This window comes from Eptesicus fuscus, chromosome 5, assembly GCF_027574615.1.
Source record: "Eptesicus fuscus isolate TK198812 chromosome 5, DD_ASM_mEF_20220401, whole genome shotgun sequence".
Taxonomy (NCBI): Eukaryota; Metazoa; Chordata; class Mammalia; order Chiroptera; family Vespertilionidae; genus Eptesicus; species Eptesicus fuscus.
Genome location: NC_072477.1, coordinates 64,012,646 through 64,032,553, shown reverse-complemented (window position 1 = coordinate 64,032,553; position 19,908 = coordinate 64,012,646). Strand labels below are relative to the sequence as shown.

At 47.8% G+C, this 19,908-nt stretch overlaps 1 protein-coding gene and 1 non-coding gene across 2 annotated transcripts; one reads left to right on the top strand and one right to left on the bottom strand.

The window, feature by feature from the left end:
* Window positions 1-5,905: 5,905 nt before the first annotated feature.
* On the bottom strand, window positions 5,906-17,792 carry TGM7 (transglutaminase 7). Its single transcript, XM_008143231.3, has 12 exons — window positions 17,534-17,792; window positions 16,846-17,091; window positions 15,990-16,108; window positions 14,071-14,199; window positions 13,807-13,984; window positions 11,627-11,765; window positions 10,495-10,598; window positions 9,809-10,051; window positions 8,218-8,544; window positions 7,740-7,900; window positions 6,272-6,405; window positions 5,906-6,065 (listed from the first exon to the last, which is right to left on the bottom strand). Exons 1-12 carry the CDS (start codon window positions 17,790-17,792, stop codon window positions 5,906-5,908), a joined length of 2,199 nt encoding a protein of 732 aa, XP_008141453.2.
* Window positions 16,528-16,652, top strand: LOC129149208 (small nucleolar RNA SNORA25). The gene has a single exon (XR_008556202.1). It is a non-coding gene; the product is annotated as a small nucleolar RNA SNORA25 (small nucleolar RNA).
* Window positions 17,793-19,908: the final 2,116 nt, after the last annotated feature.

Below are 19,908 nucleotides of genomic sequence, written 5' to 3'. Positions count from 1 at the left end.
ATGACTATGTGATTTTTATCTCTCAATTTGTTTATGTGATGTATCACGTTTATTGATTTGCGGATATTGTACCATCCTTGCATTCCTGGAATAAATCCTACTTGGTCATGGTGTATGATCTTTCTGATGTACTGCTGGAGCCGATTTGCTAGAATTTTGTTGAGGATTTTGGCATCAATGTTCATGAGGGATATTGGCCTGTAATTCTCTTTCATTGAGTTGTCTTTATCTGGTTTTGGTATTAGGGTGATGCTGGCTTCATAGAAGGAGCCTGGAAGTGTTCCTTCCTCTTGAATTTTTTGGAATAGTCTGAGGAGGATAGGTTTTAGTTCTTCCTTGAAAGTTTGATAAAACTCTCCTGTGAAGCCATCTGGCCCCGGGCTTTTGTTTGCCGGAAGCTTTTTGATGACTGCTTCAATTTCTTCCATAGTTACTGGCATGTTGAGCTGTTTAGAATCTTGCTGATTGAGTTTTGGAAGGTTGTATTTTTCTAGGAATATGTCGATTTCCTCTAGGTTGTCCAGTTTGTTGGAATAGAGTTGTTCGTAGTATTTTGTAACAATCCTTTGTATCTCAGCGGGATCTGTTGTTATTTCACCTCTTTCATTTCTGATTTTGTTTATTTGGGTCCTCTCTCTTTGCTTCTTGGTGAGCCTGGCTAGAGGTCCATCAATCTTGTTTATCCTTTCAAAGAACCAGCTCTTGGTTTTGTTGATCTTTTGTATTGTTTCTTTGGTCTCTATGTCGTTTATCTCCGCTCTGATCTTTATTATTTCTTTCCTTCTGCTTACACTGGGCTTATCTTGTTGCTCTCTCTCCAACTCTTTGAGTTGTTGGGTTAGGTAATTTATTACCATTGTTTCTTGTTTTTTGAAGTAGGCTTGTAGAGCTATGAACTTCCCTCTCAGGACTGCTTTCATTGTGTCCCATAGATTTTGGATTGTTGTGTTTTCATTGTCGTTTGTTGCCATGATGTTTTTTATTTCTTCCTTGATGTCTTTGGTAACCCAGTCATGGTTTAATAACATGCTGTTTAGTCTCCAAGTGTTTGATTTCTTTGGGTTGTTTTTATTGTAGTTGATTTCCAGTTTTATGCCACTGTGATCTGAGAAGATACTTGATATGATTTCTATCTTCTTGAATTTATAGAGACTTTGCCTATGTCCTAACATATGGTCTATCTTTGAAAATGACCCATGTGCACTTGAGAAGAATGTATATTCTGTGGCTTTGGGGTGAAATGTTCTGAAGATGTCGATTAATTCCATCTGTTCTAGTGAGTCATTTAGGATTGATGTTTCTTTGCTGATTTTTTGTTTAGAGGATTTGTCCAATGGTGATAGTGGGGTATTGAAGTCTCCTACTATGATTGTATTACTGTCAATCTCTCCTTTGATATCTTCCAGGAGTTTTTTAATGTATCTTGGTGCTCCTGTATTGGGTGCATATATGTTTACCAGAGTTATTTCTTCTTGTTGGATTTCTCCCTTTAGTATTATGAAGTGGCCTTCATTATCTCTTGTTATGTCCTTCACTTTGAGATCTAATTTGTCAGATATAAGTATTGCAACCCCAGCTTTTTTTTCATTTCCATTTGCCTGGAAAACCTTTTTCCATCCCGTTACTCTCAGTCTGTATGCATCCTTTTTTTTGAGGTGGGTTTCCTGTAGACAGCAGATATCTGGGTTTTGTTTTCTTATCCAGTCTGTTACCCTGTGTCTTTTGATTGGGGCATTCAATCCATTTACATTTAAAGTTATTATTGATAGGTACTTATTTGACGCCATTTTTATTCTATACCCCTGTGTACCTTCTTTGCTTCCTATTTCTTTCTTTTTTTTTTTTTTTTTTTTTTTTTTACAGCAGACCCTTTAGCATTTCTTTCATTGCTGGTTTGGTGGTGATAAACTCCCTTAGTCCTTTTTTGTCTGTGAAGCTCCTGATTTCACCTTCAATTTTGATTGATAGCCTTGCTGGGTACAGTATTCTTGGATTTAGACCCTTCCTTTGCATGACTTGGTATATTTCATTCCATTCCCTTCTGGCCTGATGAGTTTCTGTTGAGAAATCAGTTGCTAGTCTGATGGGGGTTCCTTTGTATGTAACTGTCTGTCTCTCTCTGGCCGCTTGTAAGATTCTTACTTTGTCGTTGGTGTTTGCCAACTTAACTATAATGTGCCTTGGCGTCGGTCTTTTGGGGTTCATTTTGCTTGGAACTCTGTGAGCTTCTTGGATTTGTGTGGGTTTTTTCTTCCCTATATCAGGGAAGTTTTCTGTTATTATTTCTTCAAACAGGTTTTCTATTCCTTGCTCAGTTTCCTTTCCTTCTGGCACCCCTATTATCCTGATGTTGTTTTGTTTTGTATTGTCCCGAAGTTCCCTTACGCTCTCCTCAATCTTTCTAATTTTTGTTTCTAGAAGCTGTTGTAATTGGGTATTTTTTTCCATCTTGTCTTCTAGCTCACTTATGCGGTCCTCTGCTTCATCTAGTCTACTCTTGATGCTTTCTATTGAGTTCTTTACAGCAGCGATGTCATTTTTCATTTCTTCTTGGTTCTTCTTCATTTCTTCTTGGTTCTTACTCATATTGTCGAATTTGTCTTCCATCCTTTTCAGCCACTTTATGACCATTTCTCTGAATTCTTTCTCTGATAGGTTGTTTGCCTCTGAATCATTTACTTCCTTTTCTGGTGATGCCTGCTTCTCTTTCCTGGGGGGGCTGTTTCTTTGTCTCCTCATGGTCTCTCTTCTCCGGATGTCTGGTTATATAGATTTCTCTCTCTGGCGTTGATTTAAAGGTATAAAATACAACACAACCAGGCACAACAGACAAGGCACTGAACAGAATTGTATTCACGATATTAATAACCTCCAATAAAGGTAACCACCAGAGAAAGACAAATTAGGGAATAGGAGTGGAAGAGGGAGAGTAAAAAGAAAGAACAACAACGAAAAAAAAAAAACACAAAGAGTGTGAATCTGAACTTGGGAAAAGAGCAGAAAGAAAGAAAAGAAAAAGAAATAACAGGAAAGAAAAGAAAAAAAAAGTAAGAGAGACAAGAATGATACTAAGAGAGAAAAGGGGAACAAACTATATATATGGGGAGTAAACTCCACTAGAACAACCACTATTCCCAGCAAATTCCAGCAACACGAGCCTGGAGATTAATACAAACTGCAACAGCAGCTAATATCAAGTGAGGCAAGGGAAAACAAAAGTAAAAAACAAACAAAAACAAAGCAAACAAAAGAACCAACCAAACCAACAAAAAGAATAATCAAAACAATCTCATAAAAAAGCATAAAAATTCAAACTAATCAACATTCAAGCAAACAACAACAAAAGGCCCGAGAGAAAAATAATTTTTTTAAGGTAGCATAGAGAGAGGTTTGTATGGATTTGGAGCAGGGGGTTGGGAATTAGATATATAAGTAGGGTGAAGTTTTAGCAGGGAGTAAACTGAAAAAGTAGGGAAAATCTAAAGCCAGAAAGGGTTAAGATAAACTGGGGACCAAAATGGGAAAGGTTAGGAGGAGAGTGATGGCATAATGTTAGCTTTGAGATAGGGTAAAGCGATTATAAGGGAAAGATGCAAATCGAATGTAGGACACTAATCCAAAAAAAAAAAAAAGAAAGAGAAAATCAAATGACATTAAAAAAAAAAAAAGTAAAATAATAGTAATAATAGTGCTGGTTGAAAATAAAAATGTAATAATTAAAAAGGTGAAAATCGAGTGAGGAAAAAGAAAAAAAATTGGTTTCTTAAGTAAAAGATGCAAAAAATGAAAATAAAAAAATATGAGAATAAAAAATTTTAAAAATTGAAAAAAGAATTGAAAATTAAAAAATAGGAAGACTAAAATGTGCAGTAGCGGCTGTCATTCACTTCCTCTATTATTCTGTTTGGTACGCCTTTTTCCCAGTCTGGGCGGTATTTCAGTTCAGCTTCATTCCAGGGCTCCTCAGTGTTGGAAGCCAGTCCTGCTTTTTAAGCCAGCCGTGTCTTAATTTCTCGTATTTATTTTTTATTACACCAGAGACAATTAGCGTTTCAGCCCCTGGGTGGCAGTGTTTCTGAATTGACTTCCGGGCCTCTCTAGCTCTTTTTTCTTTTCTTTTTTCCCCTCTATGGCACTCACTACCGGTTTGTGGAGGTATGCGCCTCAGAGCTGCCTCTCTGATGGTCACAAGCAGCTCTGGTCCCCAGGTTCCGAAAAAACACCTTCCCCCTGCAGTCTTTCAGGGTTTCCACCTGGGTTTTTCTATGTGTTGGGCTTAGCAATCGGAGTCGGAAAGAGCCCAGGTGTGCGGACTGTGGGTCTGTGCCCCAGACTAAGGAGCCTGCACTCCTTTGAAAAATCTTAGTCTGACCCTCCTCGTCAGATTAAAATGAGTTGCTTTCAAGAGGTCACTTCTGTTAGCAGCTCAGAAGACCCCCCTCCTCATTCACGGATCACGGCAGTTCCAACTGCCGCCGATTTTTCTAGGCACAGACCTCCCGGCTCCTGCCGGTCCTGTGGCTGCCGCGCTTCCCTCACCCAGCGCTTCCCTCACCCACCGCGGGGATTAGAAACCGCAGCTTATTTCAGACAAAATCTGACCTTTCCGTGGTGCAGTGAAGAGTTTCTTTGAATCCGAATGTTTGCGCTGATAGGGGACCGGTGGTCTGGTGCTCCCAGCAGTTCCGTGTTTGCAGTTGTCGCAGAAAGTCAGGTTTCCACTAAAATCCTCCTTTCCTTGCAAGATGGCGAGGCGCCCGGCGAGCCCGCAGCTCCAGGAGGGGACCCAGCCCCTGTGGGTGCTGCGCGGTCAGAGGAACACTGCCCAGCACTCCCCCGCCTTCTCCTGGAGTTTAGCTGTCCCTTGGCTTGCCCACATACACTCCCTCTGCGAGCCTCTGCTGCTCCGACTCTCCGCCCCAGGAACAGACTCCAAACCCGACTCTATTCCGTCGCCATTTTTGTGTACATCAGTGACTATTCTTTCCCCCTTTTCTGTTCTTTCCAAATTATCTGGAATGAGCACAACTGCTCTTGAGCGCCACAGGAAGAAAATACAAAGGAGCGGCTCCCTGTCCTTAAAATAACAAAAACAGTGGAAAGAAAGAGATGCTGGGGCCAGTTGGGGTGACTTGGAGAGGATAAAAGATTAGGGGAAGTAAGTGGGTGAGGGACGGAGAGGGGAAGATGGGGGTCAGGGCCTGTTTTGGGGAGCAGCCATCTATCCTGGGGCCGCCCTGAGTGGCCTGCCCAGCTGTCCTTGTGCTCTCAGGCCAGCAGCAGAGAAGTCCCGCTGGGCAGCTTCTGTCCAGGCCCCGGAGCACTGCAGCCACTGTCCTCCTGAGAGCTCCTCTACCTCTGCCTGCAAGCCCACAATTTCCACGCAGAGACTTGGTTCCAGAGAGGCTGAGTTCGAGGGATCCTGTTGGGCTTATTTTGTGCATGATCCTTTAAAGAGGGAGAGAGACGACAAACAGGGCAGGGAGGGCCCGACCACATAGCAGGCAGCCAAGAGGACAGGCTGGTGGCAATAAGTAGCTTATTAGCTCGGAAGCGGGAAAACCAGTGATCAATCAAAGACGTCTTTATTGTCTCCTTCCAAGATGCACAGCCATTATAAGGAAGCTTCATATACCCCCAGGCAGGCGGGGAAGAGGAGAGAGAAGGAGCACAGATAACACTACCCCTTCAGGAGTCAGGTGGGCCAGGGAGGGACTGCGAGGTCATGGAGGCAGGGGCAGGGGAAGGACTGCAAGAGGCCAGGGAGGGTGTCAGAAGGGGAGGGGTGGTCTTGATGAGGGGCTGAGGGTGCAGGGAGGCGTCAGGAGGGCAGGGTGGGACCTGGGGAGGGGTTGGAGGTGTCAGGAAATTGGATCAGGGCAGGGAGCGTTCCTGAGGGGGCTTGTCAAGAAGGCCTGGCTGCTGCTACGAAGACGTCCTTGTAACCCTTGATCTCCTTGACTTCGCTGCTGCTGATGAGGACTTGCAGCTGGCGGGGGCCAGCTTTGAAGGGGTAGAGGTCCAGTTGGATTTGGATGGTGTGTCCCGCCATCAGAGTCCCAAGGCTAAAAGTAAAAAAAGGGGTTGTTAGGGCATTGAGTAACTGTGGTGGGTAACCTGGTTGGTCGGCAAGCACCTCCCACCTCCCAACAGCACAGGCCAACCTTCCCTGAGGAGGGTGGGAACACGGTGCCCAGAGGTACCACTGGGGGGCCTGAGGGTCATCCTGTGACCCCACCAGGAACCTCTTATCAGAGACGATGGCACTTACTCATTTGAAACCTGCCCGTGGATGAGGCCACTTCCCTCCAGCACCATCGTGCAGTGACTCAGAGCCACCGTCAGGGTGTTGGTGAGGGTGATGTGGACTCTCAGTGGCTTGCCCACCTCAGCCCTCTCAGACACCTGTGTGGAGAGAAGACGGGGATATTGTGGGCAACTGACCTCATTTCTGCATTCCAATTCAGTAACCTCACTCCCCATCCCTCTGTTGACCACCAGGGACTGTTTATTTAGAGCTAAGACACTGCAGTTGGGAGAAAAGAATATGAGATGAGAGTATTCAAGGTTAACACACCCCCTGGCCTGTCTCAGAAAGAAGCCACCATCAATTCGGAATGGGCACCAAGTTGAAATCTTATTTCCCTCTCTACCATCTAGTTCCGGATGGCAATTAGCTTTCAATGTAAGTGCCAGCTCCAACCTGCTGGTTGTGGCTGTAGGAATGCTGCGTTAAAAAGAAACATGTCCCTTGTATTCTGGTGAGGGTGTCAACGTAGAACAGGTAAAAGGAACAGGAATCCAGCATAGTCACACACATCATCCCCGGGTCCCTTACCTAATGGGGACCATGTAATAGCCAACTGGCATCTGATGTGTTTGCGTCGGGTCCTGCTGTAACCAGGCTTCAGGTGACAGGCAGGCTCCCACCGGGGCACCAGGCTGCCTGCACTGAGATCCCGCCCACTGTGTGTGGAGGCTGCCTGGCATCACTTGCCGGGCAGCCTGCCCAGTGAAAACCATCAGGCGGCCAGGTGGTTTATGACATGGGGTCGCTCAGTTCTCCTTTTCAGTGGGGATCGGGTGTGCTGTTGGGAAGCCACCAGGTGCAAAGCCAGGTTGGGACTAGGCTGAGGGGATGCATTCCAGAGCAGGAGGGGAAGGTGGGGGAAGGAGGCTTCAGGGGAAGGAAGTCCCGGTAATAGGAGGTGGGGAACACCCTGCACTCCTCCGTGTGTCCTTCCATCACCTGTATTCCTTCCTCGTCCAGTGGCCTCGCCAGCCACGCAAGCCTCTGAACTTGAAATCCGAGGCTCATCCTTCATCTGCTCCCCTCTTCCTTGCCACCCCATCTTATCAGCAGTCACCTTTAGAATTTGACTTGTGGTCTCTCTCAAATCTCTCTCCCCGACTCCATCTCCCAGTCATTGCCTTTCTTGTCTCTGCCTCTGCAGAGCTGCTTCCTTACCTAAAATGCCTTCCTCTCTCTCTCCTCTCTCTGTATAGTGTCCTCCTACAGCCTGCATTCCACCTGCACCTTCTGCAGAACGTCACCTCCTCTGGGAAGCCTTCGCGCGCTTTGTACAGAGCGCAAAACGGCGCTTCTCTCGCCCCACTGCGCTTTGATCATCCATTTGGTGTCAACGCAGTGACTGTGTCTCTTTCGCTGCTGCACCCCCAACCCCCGGGTTGGGTGAGTCAGAGAGCCCCCGGGTCCCGTCAGTGTCCAGATGCCTTACCTCAATAGATAAGTGGGGAGGCTCCAGAGAGATATCTTTCAGGACCAGTATGAACCGCCCCGTCCCCTCCACCTCGGCGATGCCAGACACGCGAATCAGCTTTTCATCCGTCAGCTTGTTTCTGTAATTGTCGTAGGGTAGCAAGAGCGGCCACTGTACCTCTAAGCACAGACAAAAGACACCTTGAGTCTAGGGAATGGGTCTAGAAAGTGGGGGGAGGAGGAGCTGTGTGCGAGTCTAGATGGGTGTGAAAGTGTCTGTGTGTATGCATGTAAGAGAGAGACAGAGAGCAGGCTTGCCCTGCCCCCACTGCTCCAGAGGTCGCTGCTGTGTTTCACCTGGTGGGATGGCATCAGAGGTGTGTGTGTGCGTACGTGGGGGTCTCTGTGTGATCTGGCTGGTCCAGCCCAGCTTTGTTCATGGCCCCAACGTCCCCCTCCGTCCTGTAGATAACTTTCCAGGCCTGCCTCATACTCACCCTCCCCAAAGTCCAGGTTCAAGTGCACTCTTTGCCTCCAGAGGGGCTGCCGGGTCCCACCCTTGTGCAGCAGGGCCTGTGCGCAGAAGCGCACCTCCAGCCTGATGGGCCCCCCGGGGTGGGCTCTGTGCGGCACCCTCCTGGCATGCAGCGCCAGCAGCAGGTCCTGGCCCCACTCAGGGGTCCTGGTCAGGTGAAGCCGCAGCAGCGCGGGCTGATCCCGGAAGCCCCCGGACCCCAGCAGATCCAGGAAGGGGGAAGAGGCCCTCCTTGAGCCCAGCATCTTCCGGGATGCCTTCATGAACACAGAGCGCTCCTCGGGAGATCCTGGAAGAAAGGAGAGACCGGGAAGACATCAGCGGGAGAGGTTGAGGGCACCAATGACCTTTTTGGAAAAACAAGCCACCGGACAACTCACAGCTCCCCTCCTGAATCCCCAACCACAGGAAGAGCTGCGTGGGAGGCAACACAGCTGCATGGCTGAGAACATGGAGATGGGCGTTGCTTGGTGCTGGGTCTAAATCTTCCCTCCATCACAGGCCTTTACTCTCTCAGTGCTCAGCTCTGTCATCTGCAACCTGGGGCTATCTCCCTACTTCACAGACTTGCCGAAACGTTGGGTTAAATGAGTTGTCCTTTGTCATCAATATTGCCGCTGTCATCACTGTCATCATCATCAAACCCAGAGGCTTCTCTCTCCCCCCAGTATCCTCACTTCCCAATATGTATACACATTTGAATAACTGATAGCTCAGTTTTGAAAATGAAATGTATTTTAATAAGCACTGTCTTTATAATTATTCAAAGTGTGTGTATACACACTTTGGGGGACACCGAGTATATTAGAAGTAAGGATGCTGGGGGGGAGAGAGAAGCCTTTTATGCTCAAGCCTTTTAAAGCTTCAGCTTTGGCCCCCCTCTGGGCTATTCAACATTCAGTCTTAACCCCAACTATCCCAAGCTGGACTTCTCTAGAACATTTACTGTGCATCAGAGGCACTGTTCTAAGTCGTTTCTGTGTATTAATTCTCTTAACCCTCACATCAGCCCTCTGAAATACTGTTAACCCATTTTACAGATGAGAAAGTAGAGGCAAGGGGATGGTAAGAATGTGTCCAAACTTACCCAGCTAGAACATAGCAAGCCCTTGATTAGTATTCAGGTGGCCTGACTCTACCCTCGGAGCCTTCTCCACGGGGACATCTACTCCCTTCCACAGGCCCCGGAGCCCTTGCCCTCCTTGTGCATCTACCTCTCCCCTTGCTGCCACCCCGAATGCCAGGACAGAAGGAGTCTGTGATGTGACCCTAGGATACAGTTGCCAGGTAACATCAAGGACATTCAATTAAATTTGAAATTCAGACAAACAACAAATAATTTTTAGTATAAGAACTTCACATGTAATATTTGGGACATACTTATACTAATAAAATATTTGTTTATCTGAATTTATCTGGAATTCAAATTTAACTGGACACCCTGCATTTTTATTGGCTAAATCCAGCAACCCTGCCATGGGAGCCATTCCCATTGGGAGGTAGCACAAAGGAGATATACCACCTTCCTCCCAAGTCCCCCGGGCCCTGGATACCTTCTGGGTACTTGTAGAAGCTGGTGATGTCCTGGCGCTGGTCTGATCCTACCAACTTGGTGCTGATTTTCTTCCCGATGGAACTGGTGTTATGGGCCAGGATTTCCTGGGCCTGGCCATCCCCAAAGAGCCAAATGACCTCATCGGCATTTACCTCCGCATACACAAATGGGGTGTCATAGGGCAGGTGGACCTCCCCTTCCCTGATGGCCTTCACGGAGGCAGGGCCACAGCAGAACAGCCCTGTGCGGGGAACAGGCATTGTGGCAGGCTAGCCTGGCTGCTGACACCTGGACCAGGGGCGCTGGATGTGGTTGTGGGAAGAAGGGAGATGGGGTAGGGAGGGGCAGTGGCATGAAGGCCACTCTCCAGTTCCCATTAATTCAGCAGAGCCTCACAGCCCCAACACAACCCCCCCCCGCCACCCCGCCCCGTGAAGCAGCAATCAGCATCCTCCTCCCCACCTTACAGGTGAGGAAGCAACTGAGAGGACCAGTGACTTATCTGGGTGGCCCAGCTGTCAATGTCAAAGTCAGACCCCTGACCCACAGTTGTCTCTGCATTGACTTTGGGAAGGGGATAAAGTGGGGAAAATACCTCTTCTTTCTGGCCTTTTGCTCACGTGGCCTGTCACGTGGTCAGCCTTTCCACAAAGCCCAGACCCTTCCACCATGGTCCTCACTCACCGCTGCTGGTTTGCTGGGGTGTGGGGTCCAGAACCTGCCACCCGTTGAATCCGGGGGGGAGGTCTTTCCGGATCATCCAGCACTCGTTCCAGACATGGAAATTCCTACAGTACAGATATGGAGAATATATTTATAAATATACAAATTTTTAGTTCAGTGTATATTTCCTTAGACTAGGGATCTTCCCTTACCTCATACATTTGGTATTGACACAATAATTTTAAAATCTGATTTATGTCTATATTTCAGTTTTGTCAGTTGACCTAATGATAGTTAGATCAATAGTTGTAGCCTTCTTTTCCACCCAGTCCAGGATCACACATTGCAGTTAGTTGTCCAGTATTCCTTGTCTCCTTTAATCCGGAACAGTTCCTCAGTCTTGTTTCATTACACTGAAATTTGAATAGAGTGTTGGTTTGTTTTACCAGAGTGGCCCTCATTTTTGGCTTGTCTGGTGTTTCCTCGTGATTAGATTCAGGCTATGAATCGCAGACAGAATTCTACAGGAGCGACAGAGTCTTCTCAGATACACTCCTGATTCTTGAATCCGAGAAGTTTCAGCCCTCTAGGAGCTCAGGGAGGGACAGCAGCTAGTTCGAAATGCAACTCAAAGGTCTTACCTGGAAACTGGCTGGAAAAGGAAATCAGATTTGGGGAAGCAGGAAGAGACTAAAGATACAAAAATAAAGGACACCCAGAGACACAGGAGACTAAGGCCTAGACAAGCACACACGCATGCGTGCGAGCACACAAGCAGAGGAGTGAGGCAGGGAGGAGGAGAAGTCAAGAGAGACTGAAGGAACTATGCAGGTAGCTCTTCTAAACAGAGAGCAGTGCAAACAGAAAGACCGAAAATAGGAAGAGTAAGATGAGTGCAGACTTTGAATTCAGAATTCAGAGGCACAATCTGTCATTCATTTGGTTGCCGGCTTCAGGATGTTCTTCTGTTTCTGAAATGAGTCTGATGTGATGACCTAATTACCCAGAAGAGTCACCTGGGCTGGGAACTTATTCTCTGAGCATCAGCAACAACATACAGGGCAATACTGCCTCCAGCTAGAGAGAACCAGGTCAGCGTTTCCCTACCTTCCTGTGGACAGAGCAGAGATCTGTTGGAGACAGCGCCCCTTACCATATTTTGTCTCGTTTCTGAGTTGACAGGATTTCTGCATTTCGGTCATAGTAGGTATCTATGGTCAAGTTCCCATCCACGTTGTGTGCAGAACGGAAATTGGAAACCACACGGGTTGGAACACCTAAGCATCTCATTACTAAAGAGAAGAAAAGCATGGAGAATCATTTGAAGCCAAATCACTGGTATTCCAGGCACGCTTTCTAACTTTCTAGCTGGAGGAGAGAAAGAAGGCAAATCCATACTTGCAGATCCATACTTGCAACTCCTTCATCCTCAGAGCACCACACCCAAGCCCCCAAACTTGGCTGCAACCTGTCCTATCAATGGTCTCCTTCCTGCGGGGGGGGCGGGGTGTGATGGTGGTTGGGGGGGATCATTTGAGGGTCACAATTAACAACAATTAACAACAATTCAATTTATCATTTAGGGCTTTTCCCATTCATCAGCTTCCCAAATTAAAAACAGAGGACCTAAAACATTTTATAATTTGAAAAGAAAAGAAAAAACTTGAGTGCTGTGGCCAGTTTCAGAAGAGAAGCTGTGTGACCTTAGGTAAGTAGCTTAACTTATCTAGGCCTTCGTCTCTTGGTATGAAACAAAATGAGGAACTGAGCCAGATGATTTCAGTCCTGAAATTCTGAATCTGTAATTCTACAGAAAGACAAGGGTTTGGCGGAGGTAAGAAACAAATCAGAGAATGGATAGAAGAGCAAAGATAGACTTACAGAGTTAAGGGGAAGATATCAAAGACAAAGGGAGCCTGCAAGAACCATGAGGCAATGGCCATCTTTGTTAAGGCAACAGCATCCTCTTGTGGCTGTCAAGGTGTGCTGCAAAGGCTTTTTAAAGCTGAGTTAAGATTTCACAGATCTAGTCACACGAAGTGGGCGTGACACCACCACGATCACCACCACACACACACACCTGCACACCTGCCCAGGGTCAGAGGAAATCAATCCAAGAGCCAGGTGTGACCTTTCCAGAGAGGGAAGGTTTATGCCATCATCTGCTCAGAAGAAGCCGCTGGGAGGGTTACAGCACTTTGAAACGTAAAAGGACTACTGAGAGTGGCCAATCTTTTTGTTTCCATTTATTCAAGAGCCCAAGGGGCACCACCTGTCTTCAATCACCTGTCCACTCCCAGCAAAGCTCCTGGGCTTTTCACAAACCTTTCGCAAGGAGGAGAGCTAGACCCACCTCAATGGCCCCAGAACTCTGGGCCTGGGAGTGGTGACAGGCTCAGAGGTGGAGCAAGGACACATATCTAGACCTTCTCCTGCTCATCTCAGGGTCTAATGGCCCGAGCCCTCCTCCATGATACCTGCCTCGCCACCCCAGGGTAAATTTGACTCTACTAAATGCTGGCACTGTCCTGAGCATCTTATAGTGAAATCAGATGTGTAACGCGAGGTCGCTTGATTTGAACACTCAGATTTAAACCTCTTCTCTGCCGGCAGCACCTACACATAGCTGCCAAGCTATGCTGCCCCTCTCAGAAAACCTGGGACTTTGTCTTTGTTCCCTGTCTCTGTCCATTCTGTGCTCCCTCATTCTCTAACTCACAGTCAGCCCAAAGTTCAGCCAACATTTGCTGAGCACCACAGAGTGGCAGGCAGCACGGTGTAAGGTACTCCTGCCCTGCACTGGGGAAGACAGGCAGGCACCTCAGTGCTCTCCGTCTTCCCTCATCTTTACAGACAACCTGAGCAATGACTTTGCACTAAATTATAAACAACGGATAATGCACAAACCATCAATGCACCTTCAGGGTAGTTAGTAAAGTAGAAATCTCTAATGGTAGCTCCTCAAGAATGTCTCTGAACGTATTTGGGAGCTCTCCTACGGGTGAGATCAGCTCTCCCAGACCATCCTCTTGCACCTCAAGCTTCCCCCAACCTGTCCTGACTCCAGGCTCACCTGGAGCTGAGAAACCTAAGCAGGTGGCAGAAGGAAGTTCCGTCAAGGACACTGTGGGGTGATTGCAACATAAATGTGCAGGATTCCTCAAGACTACAGAGTGTGCTGGTTCAGAGCCGAGTGCCCACCTCTCCTTAGCTATGGGGCTGTGGGCCAGCCACAGTTAGCTCAAGTGAAAACAGAGATATCAGAGCCCGACCTGCAAGGGTTATCATGAAGATTAAGTAAGTGATTCTGCACTCCCATCTCCCCTCACTCACCGGTGCACATAACAGCTGCAAAGACCCAGCACTGTCCATACTTCACAGGCTGCCCGCCCCTGGCTGACCACTGCCGCAGGATGGCCACGCTGCCATTCCACTCCAGTGGGCTGACCCCCCGGGAGTAGTCCTCGCCCCAGTTCCCCTGCAGCACGCCGTTGTCATCGTTGCTGTTGATCTGCAAAGGACAGATGGGTGGGTCTCCGTCCTGCCCAGGGGAAGCTCCGAGGGCCCTCAGATGGGCGGGGAAGCTTCTGTCGTTACCATGGCGCTCACCACCCTGCAGATGTACACCACGTCGTTCCTCTGCGAGTAGTCTTTGATTGGGTTCTCTAAGAAGTACAGGCTCTTGTTCAGGATCTCAAAGCAGATGTCTATGATGTCCTCTTCAAACTTCCAAGTGGGTGCAAGGGAGAAAAAAAAGGAAAGACTAAAAAACGTCTAAAATGCTGAAACTTCAAGGAAGTAACAGACTTTTAGGGAAGGTGTGTATGGGGGTGGGGCTTCATATCAGACAAGACTCTGCCTTTGAAGAGCTTGTAAATCAAAATGAGAATTCTGAAACACTGACCTGTGTGGTGCTGGTGGAAAACACAAAGAGCATTCAGAGAGGAAAGATCCTCATTGGCTGAAGAGATCGGAGAAGGCTATTGGAGCTGGTGGGCTTTGAAGGGTGAGGTAGACAGGAGAGAGGAGGGGAGTCTTTGAGCATGGCGGGTGGGTACCACAGACAGGGGCCTGGAGAGTCTCATTTCTAGAGGGCTCGTGGGAAAAGATCAGATGGATAAACACAGGGCAAGGCCTGTGAGGAGAGGGAGAGGCGTGTGGAGAGCCTTTAAGTCAGGTAGCGGGTTCAGCACGGGAGAAGCCAGTGAAGCTCATGACATTCGTTTATAACGTGTTTGTGACATGTCACAGTCCTTTTGGCTGCCAAATGCACTGGCATTTGTCTCGGTTTCAAAAAAAGTGCACAGGTTGTCACAGTTGAACTGGGAAGCTGATCTTCCTCCATCGGGCTCCCTGCTGCCCCCGACTCTTCCCTCCTGGTGTGTGGACAGAGAGAAACGGCACCAGCTGTGGCTGGTGGTTGGGAGCAGAAGAGTTGGCCAGAGCCAAAGGTCCCCCGCTCTGTACACTGACTGGATATTTGATGTTATTAAAGATTGCTGTTCATCTTGTATATATTGCGGGGTTCCGTTTTTCAGAAAGAGTCATCATCTTTTAGAGCTATATTCTGAAGTATTCCTGGATTCAATGATATGGTAACTATTATTTGATTCAAAATAAATCCAGTGATGAGCTGCTGGGGGAGGTGGGGCAACAGGGAGGAGTATAGACCAGGGATCAGCAAACTTTTTCTGTAAAGGACCAAATAGCAACTATTTCAGGCTTTGCAGGCCAGAGGGACTCTGTCTCAGCTACTTAACTTCGCCCCTGTAGCACAAGAGGAGCCACAGATGATACCTACATGAATGAGCATAGCTGTGTTCCAATAAAATAGTATTTATGGCCTTAGCCAATCTGGCTCAGTGGATAGAGCGTTGGTCTGCAGACCCAAGGGTCCCAGGTTCGATTCCTGTCAAGGACACATGCCTTGGTTGCAGGCTCCTCCCTGGCCTGGGCCCTGGTCAGGGTTCGTGCAGGAGGAGGCAACCACCCGATATGTTTCTCTCTGTCTTTCCCTCTCTCTTCCACTCTCTCTAAAAATCAATGGAAAATTATCATTGGGTGAGGGTTAACATAAATAAATACATAAAATGGTATTTATGGACACTGAAGTTTGAACTTCATATAATCTGCACACCACAAAATATTATTTTTAAATTCTTTTTCAACAATTGAAAAATGTGAAAATCATGCTTAGTGCGTGGGCCATGTGAAAACAATGGGCCACATTTGACCCGTGGGCTATAGTTTGCAAACCCCTGGGGTAGAGGAAACAGGATTCACCATAAATTGATCACTATTGAAACTGAGAGGCAGGTTCATGAAAGTTCACTACAGTAGCCCGCCCACTTCGATTATGCTTTAAGTTGTTCATAATAAAATATTAACAGCTGAGAGGGAAAGGCATCTCCCTTTCCTTCCTTGCCCACCTCACCGGATGGGAAATTGGTCCAGCACCGCATGCCCTGAATGTTGTTGGCAGCCTTTGTGAGCCCACGCTCCCGGGATAGTGTTACCTGCCCGTAGTTCCAGGGCCAGGAGGTGATGAATCGTTCATGACCCTTGTGCACAAAGCCGTAGTCCGTCATGATATACTCTCGCAGCAGTATTTCACTGGGCAGGTAGACGTCGTCCTCTGAACAGGCAAGAGTGATAGAGGGGGTAAAGCCCCAAACCAAAGAACAGGGCAATAAAAATGAAAAGCGGTAATGGAAGTCTCTTGCTGGAAAAAGGAGAAGCAATGGGTTGATGGCAATAGAAATCAAGAGTGGACCCCTTAAAAGTCTATACTACGTTTTTCTAGACGCCAGACATATAAAATGTATACTTTTTAAAAATAGCAATTACCTTTTCCTGATTGTAAAAGCAGCAAGCTTGTTGTAGAAATTTGGAAAATACTGACGATGGAAAGAAGACAATGAAAATCGCTCATTCCCACTCCTCAGAGACACATTTTGGTGTATTCTGAGCACTCTCTCTTTCTCTGCACATGTGTCTAATACAATTACATTTCACATTGTGTTCCATCTCCTAATCTACCTCACTGGACAACAGACATCATTTCAAAGAGAGCTTATGGGACCAAAACCAAGGTCTTGTAACACTGTGACCGAAGATTGAAATTCTCCATAGGATGTAACATACTCAATAGTGCTATGTTTTCCTGAGGAAATGTAAGATTTTTTTTTTTTAATCACACCATGAACATTTTCATCATGCACTAAAAATTCCTTGTAAAGATGATTTTTAGTGAGCACAAGGGAATGTACTGCATAGCTATGCAGCATTTTTTCTTCTGGGCTTTCTAGGTAGAACCTTACAGAACATTCCCAGTGGATCAGGTTAGCATTACCACCTGTGAGCATGCTGTACCTGCACTCCAAGGGTTAAAAAGCAGGATGAAAGTCCCCACTGGGTGGGTCATGCTGTAACCCTGGCCTTGAGAGATGACTATCTTCAGAGTGTAGGGACCAATGACTGCACTGGCTGGTGTGAAAAGGGAGACAAAGAGGGAGTTGGAGTCAATGGTGAAGTCAGAAGCACTCCAGGCATTCCCTTGTCGAGCCTGGGTGAGTCCAAAGGTAGCTCGGGTTCCTGACAGCTTCGTGGGTGCCGGTCCTGTGTAGGAAAGAATGACCCCAGGTGAGGTTTGAAGTCTATGTGACCTTCACCTTCTCCCACCACTTGCTGCTAATGGCTTTTGGTTTCAGGTTTTTACTGCCACTGTGTGTCCTTGGGCAAGCCACTCAAGATCTCTGGGCCTCAGTTTTTTATCTGTAAAATGGGATCATAATAGTATCCACCTGGGAGTTTTGTCATGAGGATTAAATAAGTTAACGTGTGTGAAGTTTAGTACAGTGCCTGTAGTATATTTAAAGGTTGGTCGTTGCTATCACAACTTCAGTTTGCTGAGTTGGCCAAATCTTTTCTTAGCAACAGTAATAGGGTGCTGAGCAGTAACGGGGTCCTGGGGAATCCCAGGAGGAGAGAGGAAGGGAGGCTCAGGAAGGAGAGGTAGGTGCCCTACAAGTGGGCTTTGCCTTGGGGAGGGGGAACCCACCGGTCTCAGCCACGAAGGTGATGTGGTCGGTCCCCCAGTGGAAAGGTCGGTTGAAATGCAGTTGGAGCGTGAAGGGCTGGCCCCGGCGCACGATGAGCCGCTTCAGGCCCATCTCCTGCGTGTGATGCGCCTTGTTGTTCCTGGGGCTCTGCAGGTCCACGGACCTGAGCTCTAAGGCTGCCACTGGGCGAGAGGGAGGCAAGGTCACTGCCCAGCCGTGGTTCCCTGGGCTCAGCCTCCCCTGACACTTCTCAGTCATTTCTGTGGCACCTGGCTCTGACTCAGGCAAGATTCCTGTCCAGGACTTAGGCCTCCTGCCACCCTGCTCCCTGGTCTCAGGACTCAGCTTCAGAGGGGAATTCAGCAGGTCCTGGCCTGAGAGTGGGAGGACAATGATCCTGGTGACCTCTGTCCCAGAAAACAAATTGTTTCCAGGTAACTGAAACTTAACCTTGCCACTTGTGTTAACAATCTATAATAATAATAAAAGTATAATATGCTAATTAGACCGGATAGCTGAACAACCTTCCAGACATCATTCCAGACGTCCTTCCAGACAACCTTCTTGACGAAGCTGCAGCCGGTGGGGGGGCTGTGGTGGGTGGGGGCCAAGGCAGAGGTGATTAGGGGCGATCAGGCAGGCAGGCAAGCGAGCGGTTAGGAGCCAGCAGTCCTGGATTTTGAGCTGGATGTCCTGCAGGGATCGGGCCTAAACCAGCAGTCAGACATCCCCCAAGGGGTCCCAGATTGCGAGAGGGTACAGGCCAGGCTGAGGGACCGCCCCACTCCCCAACCCCCCATGCACAAATTTCATGCACCAGGCCTTTAGTCCTATATAATAAAAAGCTAATATGCAAATTGACTGAACAGCAGAATGACCAGACGCTATGATGCACACTGACCACCAAGGGGCAGATGCTGAACACAGGAGCTGCCCCCTGGTGGTCAGTGCACTCCCACAGAGGGAGCGCAGCTCAGCCAGAAGCTAGGCCCATGGCTGTCGAGTGCAGCAGCAGTGGTGGGAGCCTCTCCTGCCTCCGCTGCAGGTGGGTGGTAAGGAGCGAGGGGTCCTGGACTGCAAGAGCCCCGGACTGTGAGAGGGATGTCTGACTGCCGGCTTAGGCCCGATCCTCAGGGGAATCGGGCCAAAGCCGGCAGGCAGATATCCCTCAAGGGTCCCGGACTGCGAGAGGGCACAGGCCGGGCTGAGGGACCCTCTCCTCCGCCACCCCCAGTGCACAATTGTCATACATCGGGCCTCTAGTCTTTCTATAAGTTACTCTATTATTATCCTGCTGATAAAAGAAAGAGCAAATTAGAATTTTGTATGAATTAAGTCAATGAGCTGACTGGAGGCTGGGACCTCAGCTACAGGCATGTCCTTGCTGTAGGAATCTGGACAGGTGAGAGCCTCAGGGTTACTTGTAGCTTATTTCTTGCTTCTCAATCATGTTCCCAGTGTCTGAGGGCACTGACTACTGCTTCCTGGGGTGCCACTGTATGGGTACTCAGTGCACAGTTTAAAAACTCTCATAGCACGGTGTGTGAGAGTGAGACTCACCACCTCCGCTGTGAGACCTCGAGTGAGTCATTTAATGTCCCTAGACATCGGTGTCCTTGGGTGAAAAATGGAGACAACGGGATTCCTACCTCATAGGGTTCATATGGGCATTCAGTGAAGATTGACATGTAAAGACCTTAGCGTAGCAGCAGGTATAAAATAAGCACTCAGGGATCATTGGTTGCTCTTAGCACTAGTGATAATGCATCCTCAGATTGTATTCCCTTTGCTATTTTTGCTGGCGATTTTTATTGTATTTCTGTCAACAAAAATCTATTAGGTTTTTTCCCCTAGCAGTACATTAATTTATGTCAGTGGTTCTCAACCAGGGAAATTTTGTCCTCTGAAGGACATGTGGCAATGTCTGGAGACAACGTGGGGAAAGGCTGCCACTGGTATCTAGTGGGTAGTGGCTGGGGATGCTGCCAAACAGTATCCTACAGGAAAAACTCGAGTTTGCTCTCAGTCATGATGTAAATTGTGGGCCATAATAAAAAAGTTGGAAAGCACCCCAGCCCGTTTGGCTCAATGGATAGAGCGTCGGCCTGCGGACTGAAGGGTCCTGGGTTGCATTCTGGTCAAGGGCATATGCCCGTTTTGCAGACTTGATCCCCAGTAGGGGGCGTGCAGGAGGCAGCCAGTCAATGATTCTCATCATTGATGTTTCTAACTCTCTCTCCCTCTTCCTTCCTCTCTGAAATCAATAAAAATATATATATTTTTAAAAGTTGGAAAGCAACTGGCCTAGATCCTGTTGGACACTGGCTGCGTATCATTTGTTCCTGAGGATCTTGACATTTTCGTCCCAGGATCT